Source organism: Python bivittatus, unplaced genomic scaffold (assembly GCF_059951505.1).
Source record: "Python bivittatus isolate LINGU-HERP-01145 unplaced genomic scaffold, Pbiv_v1 ctg000080_np1212, whole genome shotgun sequence".
Lineage (NCBI taxonomy): Eukaryota > Metazoa > Chordata > Lepidosauria > Squamata > Pythonidae > Python > Python bivittatus.
The window spans coordinates 40,835,635-40,859,748 of NW_028277035.1; the positions used below are offsets into that span (position 1 = coordinate 40,835,635).

Consider the following 24,114-nt stretch of genomic DNA (forward strand, 5'->3'; position numbering starts at 1 on the left):
TTCCTTCTGTCCTGCTTGATAATTGGTTGGATCCAGATTGAATTAGGAAATCAACTGCATCATAAACCTTATGGGAAAGTAGTTTTTAATTTAAAAAATGCTTTAAAAATACAAAATATTTTCTTATTATTCTTTAGTAATATACAATCTATTACTAAATTTTAGATTTGGCAATTGTGCTATAAACCACTTCTTCATTCCTTAATAAAGGCCTTGAAAAAGGCCTACAGCTGACCAGGTTTTCAGAAGTTCCATAATTTTCTCCTGAAAGTCTGTAGCTTGTTAATCTTTCCCCGTTTTCTTGCTGATCCAACTCAGTTTTCAACATTTGTATCAATGTATATACATGCACATATACACCTCTGTCTTGCAAATGAAGTATATTTAGCATTTATATACCTTTTATAAATATTCAATATCCTTTATGTATGTTATTGTGTCATGATGTTCACAAGAGTCTGATGTGTTTAGCTACATTTTGTACATGCGCCAGGCTGAGTCTGAGAAAAAGTTGCTTTCCTAAGATGACCTGCCAAAAACTAGTGGCACACATGTTATTCAAACGATGGTGCCACAGAATCAGGTGTGATGGCTGAATCGTACGACATGGGATAAGGCACAGTCAAGCCAGATTTAGAAGGAAGGGGAGACTTCCCAGCCGCAATGCCTTCCAGATCTTAACTCCTAGAAATCATGATGATAATCATGCTTACTGTGGAATAATGAGAGTCAAAGTTCATACATCCTGAGGACACCTAACTTGGGGAATGCTGGACTATGGCAAGAGAGAGGCAACATAGCCAATGGTATATATAGGTGAGAGATGTGTGAACAAGGTAGCATTTACATTGTAAGGGTGGCAAACCATAGAGGCATTAAGCCATCAGTTAGGTTTCTTTTCAATCTTATTTCTTACCTGTCAGGCTTAATTAGGAAGTGTGTACCTAAGATGATAGGCAGTAGTTTTGCAAGAATTAATGCTAAGACATTTTGATCATTTGCTCTGCTGTTCTGTGTCTTTCCCTCAGTCATATTTTTATACAATGCCTTGAAACTAGATTTTTGGTGGCATCAGATTAAAAACAATCTTACTTCATAAATAAGCTAATCTATATGATTGGTTGATACTTGTTAGGGAGATTCGTTCTAGATTTAAATAGCTTCTATTGAAATATGTTTAAGTGAGCAGAAAATTCACATGCATTTCTGTAAAAGCTGTTTAAAAATATGTTACAAACTCTATGAGTTTAATTCTAAAGGAACAAGTATAGGATTACTGGGCTTAAATTTCCTTGTTACTATGAGACTGCACATTTTTGTACATTTACCTGATAGCAGATCTTTTTGAACTCAGTGCAATTTACTTTGGAGTAGATGAATAAGATTGGGCTATCATTATTGATCTGACATATCTTAGGGTTGCAGAACAGAAAACCAAGAGGACATATTTAGTATCTGCTGAACATCAGCTACAGATTTAGGCAAGCATTGCTTTGCCATAACATAAGACAAGAAAGGCCTCTCTAGTACTCCATTCCAGACTAGCCAAGTAGACTCCTTTGGTGAAGCCTGCTGGCAGATATGAATGGAGCACTCTCCTGCTCATCATCATCTGTGAAGGAGGTGGTCCACTTACCCAGAGGGAGCACCAGGTCAAATTTGACTTATTCCCCACAAAAGCTGAGTAGGGCTGGATCTGGTTACTATCTGGGTGGGAGATGTCAACTTTGAGTGGTTCCCTTGGCCCATCCCTGCTTCTTCCAGCATTTGTTGTTGTTTAATTTCCCAGCTGAGAAAGGCTCAAGAGAGTCTTTACTTTTTTTTTTTTTAACATTCAGAGGCTTAAATGATAAATCAAAACACCCCAAGAATAATTTATTTATTGTGTCATCTTTTAAATGAACTCTTTATTTTTTCAGGCTACTTGAGGCCATTTGAGGGAGGTTTTTCTTCTTTTTGATACAATCTTAAGTATGAACAAACATGACAATTCTTAAAAAATAAAATAAGAGGCAACTACGGCCTCTAGGCTTAGATCAGGTCTGGTAAGCTATTTCATATTCAGGGAATATTAGGGCTTCAGGCTGGATTGGAAGGTTGAGAAAAAAAATCCAGGAAGAAGGCAGTGGCAAATCCTTCCATACTGCTGCCAGTAAAACTGCAGAGACATGTATTATGAACTCACCAGGAATTGTGTTTCACGTGAAGGAGAACGTTATCTTCTTTATGTTATTATAATAGAAGATATATCGTGCACAGCTCAAGCCTGATTCTAGTAAGCTAATGTGTCTGCAGCTTTAAACCAGTCTGCAAAGTTGCTTCTCATGTTATCTGCCAACGTTATCAATGTGCTTTTCTTGCATTTTATGTATATAGAGAATAGAGACTTTTATCACATGCAGTGCAAGTTAGCAGCACGCAGGTGCAATAGGTGTTTTAACTTGTTGTCTCGCCTTTGTTACTCTGAGTTGTATCTTGTGGTTTTTCAGAGTTAAAACCACCATGTGGGAGAGACGGAGAGATCTTGCTGCTGCAGCTCCTGTCCTACTATCCATACCTTGAAGCACAGCAGATAGCCATAAATATGAGATTTTGGGTCTTTATAGGGTCACTTTTTATAATCAACGTCTGTTGCTCCAGCACATGGATAGGGAAATGGGTCCCCTAAAGATGTCCTGGATTAGGGTTTGTTTGTTTGTTTTTTAGATTTTTTTTTTATCCTGCCTTTCTTATTTTTATAAATAATGCAAGGCAGCGAGTGTACCTAATACTCCTTCCTCCTGCTATTTTCCCCACAACAACAACCCTGTGAGGTGAGTCAGGCTGAGAGAGAGTGACTGGCCCAAAGTTACCCAGCCGGCTTTCATGCCTAAGGCGGAACTAGAACTCACCATCTCCTGCTTTCTAGCTTGGTGCCTTAATCACTTCCACAGTCCTTCCCAGTAACCTTGTTTAGCTAAGGTTGACAGGAGTTGAATTCCAAAACACTGGAAGGGCACCAGGTTACCTGCTGTAGTTCTGTGGATTTTACTGTGGCGTCTAGAAACTAATCTATTCTAGGTTCTATTTACTGGAGCCCTGAATTAGGGCAAAGCTACCAAAACATGTAGAAAGCAAAGTGCAGCGAGCAAGGAACTCAGAGTGCCATCTTGCAATTCACCCAGTGCGTTCAATTTCATATCAATGTACTGTCAAAATCCACTGTGAAGGAATCAGTATGCTTTTTGGATCTTTCAAGACAGCACCTGCATGTTTATTTGCTCCAGTTTTCCACTGCTAAGATGGCTGTAGTTCAGAATAGATAACTTGCAGGGGTTTTTTGGTATACTCACAAAAACTAGGGAGCTAATTGTGCACATCTAAGGCATACATATGGGCACTCTGTGACTGTTTGCAGCCCTCAGCCAATTTATATGCATTCTGCTCCCTGCTCTCTGGCTAAAATTTATTTATTTATTTACATACTTACTTATTACATTTGTATGCCGCCCGTCTCCCCCACTGGGTCCTCTAGTATCATAAGTAGTTAAAGACATTGATCAGTGGGCCCTTCTATTGTTTCTAGCAATGATCACTCGATCACTGGGGGAACCTGATAGAATCATCATAATCCTATTGCGTAGGTCTATATTTACTGTTCTCTGTGTGTGAGAGAAAGTCTATAGGAACCCCACTAGAAGCAAACTCTTTCAGCTGTACAGGATACTGTTAATCCTTCAGAAAAATTAGCCTCCTCGATCCTGCTAATGTTGCCTGCTTATCTGAACTTAAAAACATATTGAAAGCCTGACATTATTGAAATTTCCCTCCCTCATATGTCTGATTAAGGGCCAATCACTGTTGGCACAAGCATTGCAGAAATATGCCCAGACACTATTTGCCATGGCCCCGTGACTTTGCCGTCATCTCATCCCCAGACTACCATGCGTGACAGGCTTAGGCAAACTTAGCTATATCAGCAATGAAATAGTACTTTTCCTCCAATTCCGACTCTCCAAAGTCATTTTCAAGGTGTATAAAATCTATTAGGTGTTGTCACCCATTACTCTGGAGAGAAGTCAAGTGTGTGCAGTGATTCAGAACAGAATCAGCTGAAGCAAGTGTCAGCCCTATAAGGTAGACCAGACTAAGAAACCAATACCATGTAGGTCAGGACTATTTTTACTTGAACAGCTACAGGAACAGAATCTTGCAAGTCTGAACGTGCTTCTCCCTCCCTTACTTTATCTTTGTGTGAACTAGAGAGGGCCTGAGGCAGTTTTCTCTAGTTATTTTCTTGGCCTGGACTCAAGCCCTGCTTATCTGACCATTGCCTTGGTAGTGGCTCTTCCTCCAGTCTTCAAGGCCATTCCTTATGTCCTCTATGAATAGAAATCAGCCATGGGTGCTACAGATGTTATACTGGTATAGTTTTGTGCCAACTCAAAGACGGAAATTAACTCAGCAGTGGGGAAAGGCTCCTAAATAAATAAATTCTGTATTTATTCTCTCTCACACACAGTAGATACCTTTCTACAATTATGAAGGATTACGTTTGGCTATGGAATGGGGAAGAGAAAAGTGAAGTACAAGGGAGATATTTAAAAACTGTCATTTTTTTCCCCCTTTGCTGTTTTTACTGCTTGCTTTACTAGAGAGACTTTCTTCTTTAGTTGTTTACAAAACATCCTGGCTATATAAATTATATTCCTAGGCTCCTATCATTTGACTTTTTTGTGCCAAGATCATGATTTATGCAGCTTAATTTATTGTGTTCCGTACCATCAAATGGTACCTCCTTAAATGTCCTACTCTGGTCACATCAACAGGGTGGGTAATATTTATAACCTTCCCGTACAACCACTTTTCAGGGAGGTGTGTTCATGTCACAGTCCAGCTTTAATTTTGGCTGGTAGATTCCTGTAGCCAGATAGCCACAAATTTAGTAACCAGCAGCAAACCTAATAAGGTAGTAAAGCAAATCTAAACAACAAATCCTCCCAGGGGGAATTCTTATATTGACACAGCAACAGCTGGGCTCCACTGTGATTTACTACTGAAAAGACTGAGATTCAGCTGGTCTTGTATTTTCATGGGCTGGAGGTTCAGCTCTAATTTCTTTGTCTCGGAATAGTTATTGGCAATTATAGTTTAATACCTGCAAATGCAGCTTTTATTTTTGACAACTGCATTCAGTCTTCAATCTGTCATGAGATTGATTTTAAACTACAGATGTTAAGGTGACTATATCAGGCCAACGTTTCTAGTTATTCCTCATCCCCTACTTTTTGTATTTTGTCATCCTGGTTGGATGATTTGGATATTTTTTTCATAGGCCATCTTTGTTTAGTTTAGTTTAAATCTAGACATTCAAGGTGGCTTATAAATAGTTTAAGATGACATATAAAGAGCTATTATAATAATGAGCTATAAAAAATAAATCAAATAAAAATATCAACAAAATCGATACCTAAGCACAGTATACATTTGTTAAAGCTCTGGACACTTACAAAAAAACCAACTATCTTTAAAACATATCATACTAGGCTTCAGGCAGATCCTCCTAAGGAGAGTATTTGCAAGGATTTCTGAAAAGGCCTTTACTGTAATGCCAAACCTAACAGGCCAGTAGGTTCATATGAAAGGATGTTAAGAACCCAAGTCACAAGCTGCATGTAGCCTGAAAGCTTAAAAATGGCCACTTGTGTTTTTCCTGGAAATTAACATGAAACCACAACAGCTATACTACAACAGGTAACTTATTATCTGACCAGGTTAGAACTCTTTTTGCTGCATCTTACATGAGTTGCAAAAACAAACTTCAAAGGCACCCTGCTTTACAATTTATTGCAAAAGATTAATCTAGTTGTTCCCAGAGCATAGATAAAAGCATCCAGGCTATTGTAGTTTTTAAAAGGTTGGGAATGCTGGGGGAGCCTGAATTAGTACAAAATATTGTGTGATATTTCAGCTGGCAACAGCATTGGTCAATCTTATCTGGACTCAGGAGCTAAATTGTGTCAAGCGAGATAAGTACTTGAATCATCAGGAAATATCAGGGCTAAATGTGAAAATAGTGGGGAAGATATTTTATTGAAATACTTTAAACCAGTTGATTTTTTAATGGTTTTTGTGAAGATTTTGAAAGATTGTCTTTTGAGTTTGACTTGCTTTCAGTATACACTTGGCAATATATACAACATGTACCAACTAAACAGTATGACCTGGATGTGCTAATAGCTTCTAAGGCACATGGACTTTTGGCTTCTTTAAGAGATGCTGCACTTAAATAGAAACCAACAATTCAATTTTAAAAGATATAAAAAAGGTAAATGAAAATATTTCTTATGTAACTGTGGAAAGAAGAATTAAAATAACCAATTTTGGAAAATCAGTGGGTCCAGCTGTTTAAAATAGTGAAATATACTTCTTATGATTTAAAAATGAAATTAATTCATCAGACAATAGTATTTCAAGTATATTTGAACCCTCAATGAATGTTTAAAAATGGATAGATATTATAACTTCTTATGTTAGTGATGTAAGAAATTTGAAGATTCTTTAATTCACATGATTTGGTCTGGTTCTACTATAGCTTTTTATTTCAAATTATACATATATTAATATAATTTTGGGAAGAAATTGTATATTTAAGTATCTCAATGTAATGTTGAATTGTATTCCTAAAATATGGAATTGGTCATATTATAAAGGCCTTTCTTTTTAGAGACCTTGGGGTGCAACAAAGGGAATAATTCTATGTCAATTAAAAATTATTCTCCGTCTTTTAAGGAACGGATCCAGGTTTTGAACTTGTAATCTATTTTTGAAAAGTGTTTGTGCTCTAAAAACGAGAAGATGACATTAGGTTTCGATATAGTCCAGATTTAATGATAAGCTCAACATTTGAATTAATTCCATATAGGTATTTATGATTTTTATATGGATCATTTGTTTTTGTTGTCTAGTTCATTTAATCTTTATAATATATTTAGGGTTTTTTTCTTCACTGTACATATTATCACTATTCAGTGTAGACTTTTTTCTTTTGTATTTCACTATATTAACAATAAAAAAGCAGGAAATACCAGGGCGATAGGTAGACAAAAGCAAGTAATAAAAGCAAAGAAAATGCTACAATAAGAACCAGGAAGTAAAGAATAAATATTAAAAATAAAACAAAACAAAACAGAACAAAACAAAACAAAATACATAGTTCAGCAATAAAAGACAAAAACATATAAAGGCTAGAGAAAGGATTTTGGTAAATTTAAAAGTTAAAGTAGTGATTATTCTTATTCACGGCTTAGAGAAAATAAACATAAGGATATTTGATGTGTAATAACAGATTCCCATGGGATATATTTTCTTTGGAATTAATTAAAGTGTTAGAAAACAGAGATGCTCTAGGCTGCTGATGAGATAGTTGTAGAATGAAAGACACTCTCAGACACCTTGTAACTAAGGTACAATTCAAGAAGCTACCAGCCACCCATGAAACTTTTGTTTTTGAAATGTCAGTGGATTATTAAGGACCAGAGAATACTGTATATCTGATTATATGTGGTAGGGGCTGACTGGAGAACCTATGATGGTACCTCATTCTATCTGGATGTTTGGAGATGCTGGTGAGGGCAGGGGAATAGTATTTAGCATATCCCACCCATAATATTATTAAACGTTCTTGCTGAATTCTCACAATTTAACTTACCCTTTACCTTATATTAAGGTGTAATGTTTTTAGTATTTTGAATTTTATAGATAATTTTAATGTATTATTGTAATCTTCCTAGAGCCTCTTGAGTAGGCAGCATACAAATAATTGTAATAAATACATAATATGGCAGGTAAGGTCAGGGTAAACCTATTCTGAACCTGAGCTATCTGCAATATCCAGAAGAACAGCCTCAAAGTAGGCTTACATCTTCATTTGCCATTTGTGAAAATATGAGAGCCCAGTATGCTCCTTAAAATAATCAGAATAATTGAAATGAAGAAGGTGCCAGTAAAAAAAGAACCAAATGGAGGATATCATGATTTGATTATACCTCCATACTAAAATCTTTCACCAAACTTAGAAAAGTAGATGTTATACCTAACTCTAGAATCTGCCATCCAAAGTGTGCCATTAGAAAACTATGCTGAGTCCTTGCCCCACTTCATGAGGCCCCATGGGGGGACTTGGAAGCAAGTATTCTCTGCTGGAGTACTCTTCTGTGCAGTTGGCTTCCCCCAGAAATAAGACTGGCATCCTCGTTGCTAGTCTATAGAAGATGAGACATGGAAGACAAAGGTACCTAGAATGTGTGCGGGTGCTGCTAATGATGTGGTCTTCTTGTGATTGTATGATAATGTCATTCCTTAGGAATTGCATAATTAATTATGTATCATTTTTGTAAGCTGCTTAGATTTGTTTTTGACTGAAGAGGCATAAAAGCATTGGTAATCAAACAAACAAATAAATAAATAGCTTCCATCTAATGGTCATCCACATTTTCTAGGCCAGTCTTTTTTGTGGTATAGTAGCTTTCTACGTGATAGATTTTATTTTTATAGAACACATCTAAACATGGTAGCCCCCATCTTGCGTAACCCCAAAGTGAATTTTACCTCCCTGTCTATTGTTTGTCGCATTATGAGAATTATGCCTAAAAGTCCAGATTTAAGCTCTCTCTGAAATGAATAGCAAAAAGTGTTCCATCTCATCTGTAGAAGAATCAGAGCAGGAAATTACTTACTTTCAAAGAGGGTTGAGAATCATTCAAAGCAAGGCATTAATGGACAGCAGAGTTATTATAGTTGTTGGTTTTTGGCTTCCTATTCAATGCAGCTTTTATAACAAAATATACAAGCCAATCCATTGATGCTTCCTTGATCCACCAAGGAAAAAGAGAGGGGAAAAAAACTGTTTCTCAGGAAATAAGTCAGCTGCATGTTCAGAAATTTAATTAGACATTTCCCTGGAGATTTCTTTCTCTCCAGATCTTCTCTTTTTTTGTTGTTTTTTACCAAAAATCATAACATGTCATAGATTGTTTTCACTTCCCTTGCTAAATACTTTCCACACACAAATATTTGAAGATTTAATAATGTAATGTCAACACCAAATAGGCAATGATCATGGACCCTAATTGTACGTTGTATTTTCTTTTCCTTTTTTCTCTTAGAAAAAAAGAATTCTAAAGGGTTCAGTTGAACTATCCAAGATTAAATGTGTAGAACTTGTGAAAAGTGACATCCCAGTTCCATGTCACTATAAATACCCTTTCCAGGTAAGTAATGTACACATGCCATTACAATTACCCTAAACACAACCACTGTATCTAATTTATAGGTCAAGCTTAATACTTTTTAACTGGTCAAAAGATTTAAGGGATAAAAATTGTATAGGGGGCGAGAGGGAAATTACACCAAAAGCAGCTTCCAGCATTTTCAGAATTGTTTCTATTTTTGATGCTAATATTTATTTTTAAAAAGGATCCTGCCGCTTTGTACGACCCCTTTCTGACCAAAATTTAGAGTAGTATATCAGACTTAGTTTTATACACAGACTCTACATGGAGGCAGGGATTAGGGTATCCATTGTCTTCTTCCAACTTCCTTTCTCTGCTCCAGCCACTTGCTTCCATTATTTTCATCTGCCGATGTCAGGCCTAGCCCACGGAACTCCAAGAGACCATGCCAATTCAGTCCAGCTAAATTTATTAACCACAACCTCTAGCAAGAATCTTCCCAGATTGAAACCCCAGCTCCCAAGTCAGTCAGCCACAACAGTGTGAATTCCTCAGGGAGGTGCCAGTCTCATCCTCTTGTTCCTCCCATGCTCTTCTGGCGAGCTAAGAAAATGCTTATCTCCATGAGCCTGGCCTTCATAATTCCATTCCATCACAGCCACTACTTTGCATACCTCCAATAGCATTTTGCTCTAGAAAGAAAGTTTTCCCTTCCCCACCCCATCCCTAATCACAGGTAATTGACTGGGGGAGAAACCCTTTGCTTTCTTCTGAGAAATATGGGAGTTCTTTTGAGTGGGTAGCAGCGAAACAAGCCAGACATGTAATAATGTGAAAGGCATGTGAAATTAATTTCTTCTTAGCTGCAGCCGAAATGTTAGCTTCCTGTTTGTCAGTGGGATGAAAAATCCACCATGTGCTATAAATATAGTAACATCAAGAAAACCATTTGTTTGAGCCTAGTGATACAGATCAGAATAGAGGCAGTTTGTGGTTCCTGTTTCTTACAGGACAGGTACAGATGTGAATCTTTGATGGAGCATTAGGACTTTTAGAACCTCAGCTAGGTTGGTTTATTATTTATTTATTTAAAAAGCAAGATTCTATCACAGTCTGTGGAAATCTGTTAAAATTTTGCTGAGCATAAGACCTAGTAATGGGTCTTCAGTGCTTTTTATTATGTTTTATCCATTCTGCGCAAATGTATGTCATATATTCATTACACACACACACACATAGATAGATAGATAGATAGATAGATAGATAGATAGATAGATAGATAGATAGATAGATCAGAACAAGAACTAGTATAATGTTCACTTGGCAAAATGTTTAAAGTAATAGAGCTGTTGATAATCTGGCAATAAATTAGATTATTTATTATTTATTAATACAAGTTCATTTTTTCCTTCTAACAGCATTTCAGAAAATATTCAGAGAGGGCTGTTCCTGTTTGGTTTAGAATTTACTCTAATCCCTTTTTCCTCTCATCACAGATTTTTCATGACAGCTATATGCTCTACATCTTTGCTCCCAACCTAGCGAGCTGCCAAAAATGGGTCCTGACTCTGAAAGAAGGTAACTTGTAACTCATCACACTATAACTTCTCAGGTCAACTCCTCATTTGAAATTCAGTGTTAGTGTCAAGATAACATTAAAGGCTAACAATATATAGCCGCCATAAGCTTTTGTAGATCAGAGCCTTTGAAGTGATTTTTATATTCCTGTTTCCTGCTGCAGCCTTTAATTACTCTGGTATCGCTTTTTAAAAAATAAAATTGATGGCAAACAGGAAGGGAAACTTACATTTCAGAAATTAAGCTGGTCACAGACTCATTGATTTATGAGCAGAAATGTGATGTTAGCCTGTGGTATAAAAATTAATAATAATATAAAACATATATTAAATTACCATTTTGACTGGGACAAATTTATTTCTCCTCCATATCCTGGGAATGAAGTTTAAGGATGATAGAGATGTGCATTTATCTACATATCTAATTAAATAAATAAGACACTACATCAACAACTCCAATGGCATATTAAAATAAAGACAAGATCAGCCCTTATTACAATGGCACAGCGTATTCTTTTAGTATTTGTAGTAAGCACAATGGCATGTACATCATCTGTTCATAATGTCATGGTGAAATCTGTTTTCCAATCTTCAGAAGTGTTTTTCCCCAGTGAAAGTAGCTTCTACTCTTCTGTCTCATGGTCAGGATGTTTTAGAATTACATCAATGCCTGCTGTCTTCTGTTTCATGGGGTGGGGGGTATAATGGAAGCAATTCTTTCCCATCAAATGTAATGATAAAAATGACTGGCTAAGAATTTGGGGAATGGCAACCTCAGTACACTTGCAGGGTATCAGATGGGGAAGGTCTATTGTAAAACCTGTTTGCCATTATCCAGATTGCTCTGCTAAGAGTATCTGATATTTCCCCCCCCCCCCCCCCGTTTTAGAAACTAGGAACAACAACACTTTGGTGTCAAAGTTTCACCCAAATTTCTGGATAGATGGACGATGGAGATGTTGTGCTCAGCTAGAAAAGATGGCAACAGGCTGTGTGGAGTATATTCCAGCCAATACTGGTAGGGAATTCTTTTGAAAAACTCTCCTCCATCAAGACTTAAAGAATAAGTCAGCATATAAAGTACTGTTATATAAAGAGCCATAGGACATCTGTAAAATGTGTATGAGAAAAGTACAGTATGGATTTATATTTAATTTCTGTTGTTTTTATATAGTGGCTTGACTGCTTTGTGGTTTGGCTCACCATATGGTTTGAATCTGTAATGTGGATTTATTCATTTCTCTTGGGATTGAAGGTTCCCAGGCTCAGTGTTGCCCGTCTATAAAACCAAAAAATGTCTAAATGCTTAACTTCTCCATAATATGGTGCAAAGCAATGTGTGATGCCAGATAACCCACCTAGAGTTCTCTCCTGTTCTTGCTCTTGCCCTGTGTTTGTGATGCATCACCATCTAGAACACATATGGATGGTACTGTTAGCTGGCATGCAATATATGGGCCTATGCATTAATTATACATGTTAAATAAGCCAAATATATACTGCAGATTGCCTTCTTTAAGCACAAGATTCACTCTTGGATTCACCAGGATCTGTCAGTGGTTTTTTACTTTCAGGTGCACAAACCTCACCTCCTTTGCTCTGGGCTCTGTGTTTAAGGGCAATACGCTTACTCTTTTATCACCACTGTGTCCTGATTGTGGACTGTTACTATGGCCATGGCCAGATCCTACTCCAAATAAATGGCCACCCATTTAGCAAAGGTGATTTCTCTACACATTGTATAGCAATGTACTTTAGGTATTTTGAGCAAAGAAAGATCTTCTTACATGTATACATGAAATCTTTATCATAACACCACTGAATCACACCTACTGTAAAGAAAAAAGAACACTGGATCCAAGAAAAGTATAGCTCTGAGAAACAAAACTGGGGAAAATATTTACAATTGTTGTGAATTGTATTTCTATCCATAAATTGTATTTCTCTTCTATTTATATTGGCATACTTGTAAGTTTGGCAGGGCTTGCAGATATAGTTTGGATGAAGTCAAATGTTCATTTACTACAAAATTACTTCTTAGCAAACACTGACATCTGTTTACTCATAGTTTCTAGCCATGACATTTGATACAGTACCTTACCCAGTCTCTGGGTCACTGGAGATGTGCTACTTCATCCCATGATTAAAAACCATAAGAAACAATAAAAATGGAGCCATTCTGTAGTTCTTGAAAACACCCAGGTTAATAAATGTCCCACTTTCCTTCCCCCCCCCCCCCCCGGTTTGGCATGCACATGAGTTATGTTGATTTTATATGTTTTTCTTTCCCTAGTCTCCAATAAACCTCTTCCACCTACTCCAGAGGTGAGCATCAAGATGTGGGTAGTATATATGGATGAGATATAATATTTGTGGTATTGATGTCATGAGGTCCGAAGTTCAATTCTGAAATGTTATATCAAATTTTGCATCTAAAATGTGGCTTAATGATTGCAAAGTTTTCTTATACTATAATTTGTGTGTGTAGCATCTCTAGTCATACATTTTAGTAATAGGCATGTAATTTTTGGTGACCATATTTAATAATAGGCATGTACTTTTTGGTGACCATATTCCAAAGCCATCATTTGGATATTCTCATATGATGCTTTCTACTTTTTTTACTTTCTAAGAATACAGCAACTAAACCCCAAATTGGTTAAAAAATATAGGGCTCATTCATTCAAGTGTGTAAGTGCAGTGTCCATTCATAGACAAAAGGTTGATATGCCTATTAATATTATAGATACAGAAATCTCCCTGTTTTGAAATATATGAAGATATGACAAAGCTGACATACTATATATGTAGTCATATTAAATTAAGTCATTTAAGTCATAAGTCATTTTCTGCATTTAATATGTCTTTCTTTTTAAAAAACAGAAATCAATACTAGACACCAAGGAATCTTCAGTAGTTGCCATTTATGATTATATTGCTCAGAATCCCCAGGAGCTGACATTACGATGCAACGAAGAATATTATGTTATTGATAACTCTGAAGTCCATTGGTGGTTGGTTCAAGATAAGAATGGGTAGGTGTACCCTTTAGAAAGAAGAGACTTTCTTTTTTAAAAATGTATGTTCTAAATCCTTCCTACATTACATTTTTCCCATGTGCTGTATAGTTTCTTATTCATTTTGCTTTCCTGTCTTGTATTATTGTACCATACGATGCAACGAAGATACATACATTAGATATAGTCCATGATGCAATTATTTATGTTTTGAAGTAATGTGAAAAATTATTTTCTGTATCCAGTGAGAGATGGTGCCATCTATTCATTAATTCTTTTAGCAGAAGGTTTGCTATCACATATTCTGCTCTAATAGACAATTTTAATCAAATCATATAATTAGAAAATGCTGAAGTTTCTCATCTTTTAATAGCAAGACAACTTATTTGTTGCAGTCATGGAGGATATGTGCCAAGCAGCTACATAGTAGAAAAATCACCAGATAATCTTCAAATATATGGGTAAGAATCTTTTGCTTCTTTATATATAATATCATTACCAAGAGACTAAGTTTGTTACTGAAACTTTGAACTATGTAGTTTTTAATTCTTAACATTAAGATGTAAATTAATTCAGTTTTTCTTTGCAAAAATAAACTGATAATCAGCATTCAAAGCATATAGAAAAATATTAACCAGTCAGAACTCTCACACAATGTTAGGTTTAATTAATGTCCTTCTTTTTTGAGAGTACAGAAAGAAATGGAAATCTCAGTCCCCCTTTTCTTTTGCCAGATGCGATCCTAGTCAGGCCCAACTGACCTTCACCGTCTTCTTCCGCCCGCTGCTGATGAGGCTTTCCAAAAGCTGGGAATGGCTTGGATCAGGGTGGATCTTTGCCTAACAACCAGTGGGATTTGGTTAATGACTGCCGGGATTTCCATCACTAAGCGATATGGTCATGTGACATTGTGCTTTATGACTGCATCACTTACCAATGGAAATTCCGGTCCCAATTAGTGTCATAAATCAAGGACTGCTTGTACCTACAAAGAATCTTATTTATTTGTAATGATACCAAGCATTAATGTTTATGAATTGGTTCCATTTTACATACAACATGCTTTGCTTTGTACTTAACCATGGCAGGTGGTACAACAAGAACATCAGCAGAACCAAAGCAGAAACATTGCTCAGGGAAGAGGTAAGGGAAATCCCTTTAGGTAATGATCACATTTTACTGTACTTGGATCAGTGTTTGTCCTGCTTCACTTACCTGAGCATACAGGAAACTAAAATTCAGTGGTGCAATGAAGGAATTGAGTATTCATTTTAAAAGCCAGCACTATCCTACCTTTAATTTGAATTGGTTGATTATGGTGCTTAATTGTTTGTAAATTATAATTCCCACTCATTGTTCCTCAGCCTGCCTGCTTCCCTCATATGATTGCTCAGCATATAAAATTTAGGCAAAATCACCACCTATTGATTTCCTTTGGAGGAAGGCTGGTATTGAAAAACACGAGATATCAATACAGAACAAGCAGGAAGGAATCAGATGTCTTGCACAACTAAAACAGAAGCCAAATTCCAGCTTTCAGCAGGTTTATCTGTATACTTTGGGAAACCAAAGCAGCCTGATGGTTCACATTAAACTGACATTGCTGCATCTCTGTTCATTCTCCCTAATTTGGGGGGTGTATGGTCTGCTTCTTGTTAGGCTTCTTCTCGTTTTCTTGCTTCCATTGCATTTTTGTTTTGTTTTTCTTCCCCATAGGCAAATTGTGTATGTATGTATGCAAGCATGAGTTATAAATGCCTTTATTACAGTACATGACTAGCAATGGATACATTTGGTCACTGTGAACCAATTTGGTCTAGTGGTTAAAGTGCTGGACTAGCAGCAGGAAAATCCAAATTCTAGTCCTGCCTTAGGCACAAAGACAGCGGGGTGGCTTTGGGTCAGTCACTCCCACCTAGCAGAAGGCTATAGCAAACCAATTCTGAAAAAATGTTGCCAAAATATTGCACGGACTTGTCCAGGAGTTGCCAGGACTCAAGACTGACCTGAAGCCATGCATGCATGCATGCATAAATACATACATATATACATAAAGTAATGTACGTAAGTTGATGTAGAGTTTCAGACATTAAAACTGGTCTTTTTACAGACTCCTTTATGAATCCATTGTACTTCATCTTTCTGCAGGATAAAGAAGGAGCTTTCATGGTGAGAGACTCAAGGCAGCCTGGTACCTATACAGTCTCTGTCTTCACAAAAGCATTAAAGTAAGCCAGATCTTAGGAAATTTGCATTTGTTTAAAATTTTATTTTAATAAAGAAATGTGAAAACAATAGATTTGAATAAACTTTGTCAGGGATTTGAAATAATTCAATAAAAAAGAATCTACTGTAACTATAATATACAGTATAGCTGATTCATGATACCCTTTGGAGTTCCTCCCCTTCAAAATAGTAATTCATCTGCATCCCACTTAATTTACGTCATTATTGTGAGAAATGTCTTTTAGCAAAGATTTAATTTAATATTTCCAAATAAGGTAAAAAGAATTGTTATATCTAATATCTTGAGGGTTTTTTAAATTAATACTTTTTCTAATAATTGATGAAGGTCTACAGTTCAAATACTATTCCATTTCTGGGCTATAGGTATTCTTGCTGCCATCTGGATTGATCATTTATTTATTTATTTATTTATTTATTTATTTATTTATTTATCCCTTCCCTTCCCTTCCCTTCCCTTCCCTTCCCTTCCCTTCCCTTCCCTTCCCTTCCCTTCCCTTCCCTTCCCTTATCTGCTGCTCATTCCCCAAGGCTCTGGGCAGCTAACAATGTTAACATATGAAATAATGACCCCCAAATCCCAAATGCATATAAAAATAAAAAGAACAGGAAAGATAAAACCCAAAACATACAAATGTCCTGGACCTGTGAACCATACTTGCAATTGCAACACATGGACCAGGTAGTTTTTTTCACAATTTCCTAAAGCTCAAGATGGATAAAGGTGACCAAGCCTGCCAAAGAGGAATTCCAAAAGAGTGTCAATGGCAACTCTTTTGGAATTCCATTTTGGCAATGGTCAATGTCCCGCTTCCAAGGCCTCATCAGGTGACAATCCTGTAGTGATGGCACCTGAAGAGAGTTAACCCCATTTGATCTGACTGACTGGTAGATGAATATAGGAGGTGATCCCTCAGATAACCAGATCTTTGTTTTAATATTATTTTCTCAACAATAACACAAGGCATAATTTTGGTGTTGCTGCAACATTAGTAACTTACTTATTTTCCTAAAAACTGGTTTTCAGAATTATTGGCTCCTTAAATAATAATCTCACCTAACATGATGATATGTTGCTATGTCTCTTCCAACAACTTATAGATATAGCCCTCAATTATTTTGCTAAAAAAGGGGGGGGGATATGATACCACTGATGCATTAATTTCAGTGAACGTTCTTTAATCCTTCCAGAGTCCACTCTTAGTAGTTTCAGCCTAGATAAAGAATTACCGTTTTTATTTTCAGTATTTTTTTCATTTTCCCATATTTGCAAAGCCTTGCTTTTCAGAGACTTTTAATAATGCAGGATAGATTTTCAACACAGATCCTTTGGTATTTTCCCCTAATTCAAGAATTATTCTTTCAAAATCAAAGAAAAAAGTAAAAAGCTATTTTGTTTTACATCTTCATTTTGAAGGAATGATAGAACTTATTTATATCCTAGCCAGTTTAGTCCTAAAATATTAGACCTATGACCTATCTCCATATTACATATTATTCCTCCATTTATGAAACAGTTTTTTTAATCTACAATGATTTGCCTATTTTCATTTCTTTGTACTGTCTTTAAATTCTTCAGAAAAGATTAATGTCGTATAAAGGTCCTATAAAGGACATTAATGGGGAAGGATATGGTGTTAATTTTTAGTGTCACTTTTGTGAAATTTCAACAGTACACTCCAAAAAAATGATTTTGCAGTTCCTCTTCATGCCATTTTAAATCTAATCTCTTGTGAAATATGACTGCATTGAGGTATTGACTATATAAATGTGATTCTTTCATCTTTATCATTTTTAAAATTGATCATTATATAATAGAGACAGTATGTTTTAGCTGGAAAGCTATAGAATATATCATTGTATTAGGAAATCCTCCTTTTCCTTTTGAGATTTTTAGTTACAATATTTTTATATTTAAGTATGGGTTCTCTTTTGTTTAAAAATGCCAGTAAGTTAGGATTTTTTTAGTTAAGGAAACTGGTAATGTTTGAAAAATAGGAAAGCTTACAGTGATTCACTTACTTGGATACATTTGATATACATGCTCCTATGAGCCTTTCCCCTTAAATTTGCAGATAAATGATAAATATTGATTAAAAATGAAAATATGTCTTAATGGCTGTGTTATCAAACCTTGCTTAACTTGGTTACAGGTTTTTTGGGTTTGAACAATGCATTGAACCATTAATTAACAAAATGGGTTGGATTCACACAATGGGAAAAACAAAAAAAATTTTTTTTTAAAGATTAAAAGTAACTAAGCTTTGGAAATACAGCTGCTAGATATTTAACACATTTGGATTATCTTGTATGAACAAAGCAATTGTTTCTTGCATATTTTTCTTTTTTGCATGAGTAAGGGAAGAATGTTTCAGTTGCAACATTTCTGTATTATTTACAAGGCATATTGGGCATATGAATATATTTTTGAATAAGTGATTGTAGACTTGACTGAACAAATTTGATTGAACAACATCCATATAATTTTAATGGACTGCAGTTCACAGAACTAAGCAAATGTATCCAGAGAAATTGGCACCCAAACTGCCCTGTTAAAATTAAAATACACGTCTTTAGAGACAAGATGTAGATCAGAATATTAAAGTGCATTTCTACTTCCCTTTGCCAAATGAATTACAGATTTCCAAAAGAGACCTACCGTTCTGCCCATCTTGTATAATCAGGCAGAGTTGGCATGCTCATGGTCCCCTCCATTAAGCAATGTCATCTGACAGGACCTAAGTGTCTATTTCAGCACCTGCCCTCTGGAGCACCATTCCCCTCAGATTCATTTGCCCCCAACTCTGACTGTCTTTAACTAGCCCTTGGGTTAGATTGAGTGGGGGGTTCTGTGAATTGTACAATTTTAGAATGGCTGCTGCTGCTTTTCTACTTGTATTTTATTAATGATTTGATTGTATGCCTCCCAGAGGCACTATGGAGTTGGGGGAAACTTTTAAATTAAATAAATAAATAGACAAAGTGCCAAGTAGGAGAGTCAGTCCTATCCATTTATTAGTTATATCTGTCTGACAATGCATTTTATTCCCTGCCTGTTTTGGTATGACTGCAGTGATGTGTGAGCCAGCACAGCATGATTTCAGTAGGAGAGCAAAAGGCATCACGTAGTTGGCACTGTTATTTCTTATGAAGATGCCTTCTCCAGCAGCTGGGAAACACTGATATCCATGTATTGGGAGGAGAGGAGTAGTCAAGGGCTAGGAAGATGAGGTGGAACAAGCATCCTTCAAACTTTTCAGTAATGAAAAAAAGGATTGCATTATGTACTGCTAGACTCTCCAAACACAACACAACACAAGAAAGAAAGAAAAATATTGTTATTGCACAGGTAGCAGGACTCCAATTAATTGTTCATAGTATTTATCCTATGGCACATACTTTATCTCCCGTTTGATTGAAGCTTGGCAAATCATCGCTCACTTTGCTCTACTTGGGAATTTTAGTTGCCCGTATGTTGTTTTGAAGAGGAATATTTGCTGTCTTTTCAGCATTGACAATAGCCCAGTTATAAAGCACTATCACATCAAGGAGACCAGTGACAAGCCCAAGAGGTACTACTTGGCAGAGAAACATGTTTTTGATTGTATCCCAGAAATGATCCATTATCATCAGTATAATGCAGGAGGTAAGTTCAGGCAAGAAAGGTAAGAAGTTGAAGATAACTTAGTAATAATTCCAAGATTCTAATGTACTAAAAAACAGGAAGGAAAAATGATCTTGACATCTAAAGAGTTCCTTATTATCAAAGCTGTTATGATAAACGAACATCACTTTACTTAGTATCATGAAATGCTGAAAGTTTCCTGAATTCTGCATCTCTTCTGCAGGAGGCCTGTATTTGCCTTCTCTTTATATGTGCCCCTATTAAGTGTAATTTTGAATTACGCTGAAGAGAAAAGCTCTATATAAATGAAGAAGAATTCTTTGCCTTCCTGAATATTCTGGGAGAAATTTAATATATTCAAATGCTCAGCATCTTCAGGTAGATGGTTAACGTGTCTGTATTGTGTTATCAAAACTTTATTGAACTTCCTGAAGAGTTTCAGTTAATAGGGAAACAGTATTGCTATACTGTATGAGAGTGACAAAATTGTAACTTGCTATTTCTGTATTGAAATTTGACCCTAAGGTACATTCTTACAGTACATCTCCATAATTCTAGTTTCCTGGCCCATCATTTTTTCTAGGCTTGCAAAAACAGGCACTTATTTTTTGAGGTTTTTTTTTTTCTTTTTGTCTGTATGTATTTATATATTATTTCTCCAAAACACAGGTCTTGTTACTCGGTTGCGGTATGCTGTGTCCTCCTGGAGAGAAAAAGCTCCTGTTACAGCTGGATTAAGTTATGGTAAATAAACTGTAGATGTTTTGCTAAAGGGGCTTGTAATTTTTTGGGTTTGAGACAGAATGAAATTTGTAGCAAAAATGGAAGAGGTGGCAAGGAATAATGATGGAACCAATAGTGAAGCTAACTGTTGGGAGTTCAGCGTAGGAAGAAAAGTAAGAAAGCAACTCATAGTTCCTTTCCTTAAAATGTAAATAAGGGTAGGTAAGGTAATCACAAAGTTTCTTCTTGTTTTTGTAAATCGGATATAGAGAGGGGAGTATGACAGGAGGAAATGATTAAATTAAAGATTCTTACTCAGGTTCTTTCCACCATCCCCAAGGCACTATTGATTGGATAACAATTATTATTCATTGGACAACAGCAATTATCAGGTTGCTTTTCTTCTGCTTTTTCCTAGGCAAATGGATTATTAATCCTCAAGAGCTAACATTTGAGCGGGAGATTGGTGTTGGTGAGTTTGGGGTGGTTCACCTTGGCTACTGGCTTGATCGGAAGAAAGTGGCCATAAAGACAATTCGCACAGGAGCAATGTCAGAAGAAGACTTTATTGAAGAGGCCCAAGTCATGATGTAAGCAGTGTAAATACCTACTGACATCTACATTGTATCAAATGTAAAGTTCAAAGCACTGTTTTGTGAACATAACATTGTATAAAACTTAACTCCCATTTTCTTATATACGATGTAGAGAATAAGGCAGTAACATGAGCTTTAATCACTTTATGTAGCTCAGCTTTTAAATAATTTCCATAAGCTGGACCACACAGACTTTTGGATTATTTTTGTAATTAAACTCAGAATCTTCTTCTAGCTTGTTTGTTCAAAACTGTACTGAATGTTGTGCATCAAGGATGAAATTATAAAATATGGGACCTATGTGATCAACTTTCTCTTCTGCATCTCTTCTGCATTCATATAATGAATATTTACTGGAAGAATTAGAGTTATCAAATGAATGGGGGTATTTTACATTTATATACACATGTTTATATGAATGAGTATCAGCAAACTCATAGTGCTCTTTAGTCTCAAGCTGACAACAGGCATTTTTAACATTAGGCAATTCTAATGGCATAAAGCTTCTAAAACAATATGCATTAAAGAATGGTAGTCAATTTTTGGTTTGGTTTAGTGTTCCTTTTAGATGTCTTCAGAATGTTTGCTATATATTATTTTTGAAGTAGTAAATAGTTCCTATCCCTGATGCTCACAAAGAAACATTAAAGACATGACCACCTTGTGGTTAAAAAAAATCTTATTTACACTGTTTTGTTGTGTCTCACAAACATGACTGTCTCCTAAACATGACTGGCATGATCAGGCACTAAACCATAGGGATCTTGGTTGAAAAAGCCGTATTGCTAGAAGTTCTACAAAATCTGATCTCTGATACTGAATTACAAAGATATGAAACAAGCTTTGCTGGGGAAACAGCACAAGCGCTGATTCTTCACCCTTGTTTTTAACTGAGGTTTTAAAAATATTACTCTTCCTTGAGGTGAACTTTATTACTGGTGACTCTATGGACACATATTTAACAAGATTCTTATTTTTCAGCAAACAGAAAAAAATGTCAGTGAAATGTTGTATATGTGTGAAAGAAGTAACTTCAGAATTGGTTTCCATTTCAAGAATTATTCACAGTAAATGAGGGAAATGTTGCATGGTATTTTCCAAGAACAACATTTTTTCCCCCTTTTTCTTTATTTCTTAGTATACCATTCCTATATCTGGGTTTCTTGTTTTGTATAGTTTACCTTATTTTCTGTTGAATATGCTATCTGTCAACACTGATTTATCTTTTTGTATCATCAGGAAACTATCTCATCCCAAATTAGTCCAACTGCATGGGGTATGCATGCAAAGTTCTCCTATATACCTTGTATTCGAGTTCATGGAATTTGGATGTTTATCTGATTATCTGAAGAGGCAACGTGGAAGCTTATCAAAGGAAGAGCTCCTTGGAATGTGTCAAGATGTGTGTGATGGAATGGCTTATCTGGAGGAGGCATCTGTCATTCATAGAGATCTGGTATGTCTGGATCACATCTGGTTTCCCTGCAAAGAAATCTGTAACATTGTATGAGAAGTCTTTCAGTATCTGGACCAGCAATGGGGATTGTGCAATATATTTCTGATTAATCCTTCTATGTCAGAGTATTAATCTTTTTTAGATTTTGTTTCATCTTGTAGTGCCCAGTAGTCTTCTGTGTGAAGAAGATTTAATGTCCTCATGGTTTGCTATCTTCTTATTGTTATTGGGTATGATAATATATCATATCACACCAAGGTTCTGTCTGTAGGAATGGATGGAGGAGACTATAAAGGACTGGATGGAGGAGAACAGGCTCAGAGTCAACCCTCATAAAACTGGCTGTGGATTATGGGACTTCCTGGATCCAGAGATTTTCCATCTTTGGTTCTGAATGGGATAACATTGCCCCAAACAAAGCCAGTGCTCAGTTTAGAGAATCTTCTAGACTCATGGCTGCTGCTCAAAAAGCAGAATCTTACCTGCTCCTGGATCAGGATGCCCTGCTTATGGTCACTCATGTCCTGGTCATTCGTGATTGAACAATTGCAACATATTCTATATGGGGCTGCTCTTGATAGAAACTTCAGCTGGTCCAGATACAGCAGTATGAGTAGTTATGGATGCATCTTGATATGTCCATGTAACACCTTTACTTTGTAAGCTGCACTGGTTACCAGTTCACTTCTGGGTGTAATTCAAGGATCTGGTTCTTACCTATAAAGCCCTTCATGGAATAGGACCAGGCTACTTGTGGGACCACCTATCTCCAATTATTTCTGCCTGCCCAGTAAGATCTGATGGTATGTTCCAGGTCACATTGCTTAGGCTATATCATCTGGCAGGACTCAGATCTGTCTTCTCTGTTGTTATTCCACCCTTTGGAACAGCATCCCCCCACCACACCCAGAGATCTGGCTGGCTCTAACCCTGCCTGCCTTTTGCAAGTTATTAAAAGACTGCTTTTTTCCTTAGGCATTGGGTCTGGGAGCAGTATAACCTATTAGATGAGGGTTGTTTTTCTTTTTTTTCCCAAACACTTTTATAATGGATTTCATGGAATTTATTATTGTTATTTAATGATGTATACTGCCCTGAGTTGTGTGTTGAGTGAGGGCTCAGGAAATTAAATAAAATATTAAAAAAATAAATCATTATCTAGCTAACCTCACCACATGGGCTCATAAATATTGACTCTTTCCCACCTATCATGGCTTTGGCCAATCAAGGCTAGAGATTGACCTAAGGATGATTGGCTAGGGAATTATCATATGTGTATATGTATAGATGACTCTGTAGCCAATCACATTTGCTCCATGATAAAAGTAGTGAAAGAAAACATCAAATGAGAATGAGAACAGAATTTCATGGATCCATCACATTCATAATCCCAGCTAATGCGAAGAACAAACTGACCATTACTTAGTTTTTGTGATGGCAGATAGTTGTGAAGAAGAAAGAGAGGAACAGAGAAGTTTGGAACATATAAAAGAATAGCCAAAAATTTCATAGCTCTTTCTGTAAAGTTGTCAAAAGAGTAAGACAAGCCTTTATTTTCCAAAATAACTAAAAATATTCCTGAAAAAACAATGGATGGATGGATGGATGGATGGATGGATGGATGGATGGATGGATGGATAGATAGATAGATAGATAGATAGATA

The 24,114-nt window shown here is 36.2% G+C and overlaps 1 protein-coding gene across 1 annotated transcript in view; it reads left to right on the forward strand.

Moving 5' to 3' along the window:
- Positions 1-24,114, forward strand: part of ITK (IL2 inducible T cell kinase) — a 42,100-nt gene that overhangs the window by 6,799 nt on the left and 11,187 nt on the right. Inside the window, exons 2-13 of the mRNA XM_007427902.3 lie at positions 9,147-9,251; positions 10,709-10,790; positions 11,679-11,807; positions 13,083-13,114; positions 13,673-13,824; positions 14,202-14,267; positions 14,895-14,949; positions 15,955-16,034; positions 19,560-19,696; positions 20,345-20,419; positions 20,817-20,988; positions 22,234-22,450. Of these exons, the coding sequence (XP_007427964.1) occupies positions 9,147-9,251; positions 10,709-10,790; positions 11,679-11,807; positions 13,083-13,114; positions 13,673-13,824; positions 14,202-14,267; positions 14,895-14,949; positions 15,955-16,034; positions 19,560-19,696; positions 20,345-20,419; positions 20,817-20,988; positions 22,234-22,450 (1,302 nt within the window). The remainder of the gene's footprint in view (positions 1-9,146; positions 9,252-10,708; positions 10,791-11,678; positions 11,808-13,082; positions 13,115-13,672; positions 13,825-14,201; positions 14,268-14,894; positions 14,950-15,954; positions 16,035-19,559; positions 19,697-20,344; positions 20,420-20,816; positions 20,989-22,233; positions 22,451-24,114) is intronic.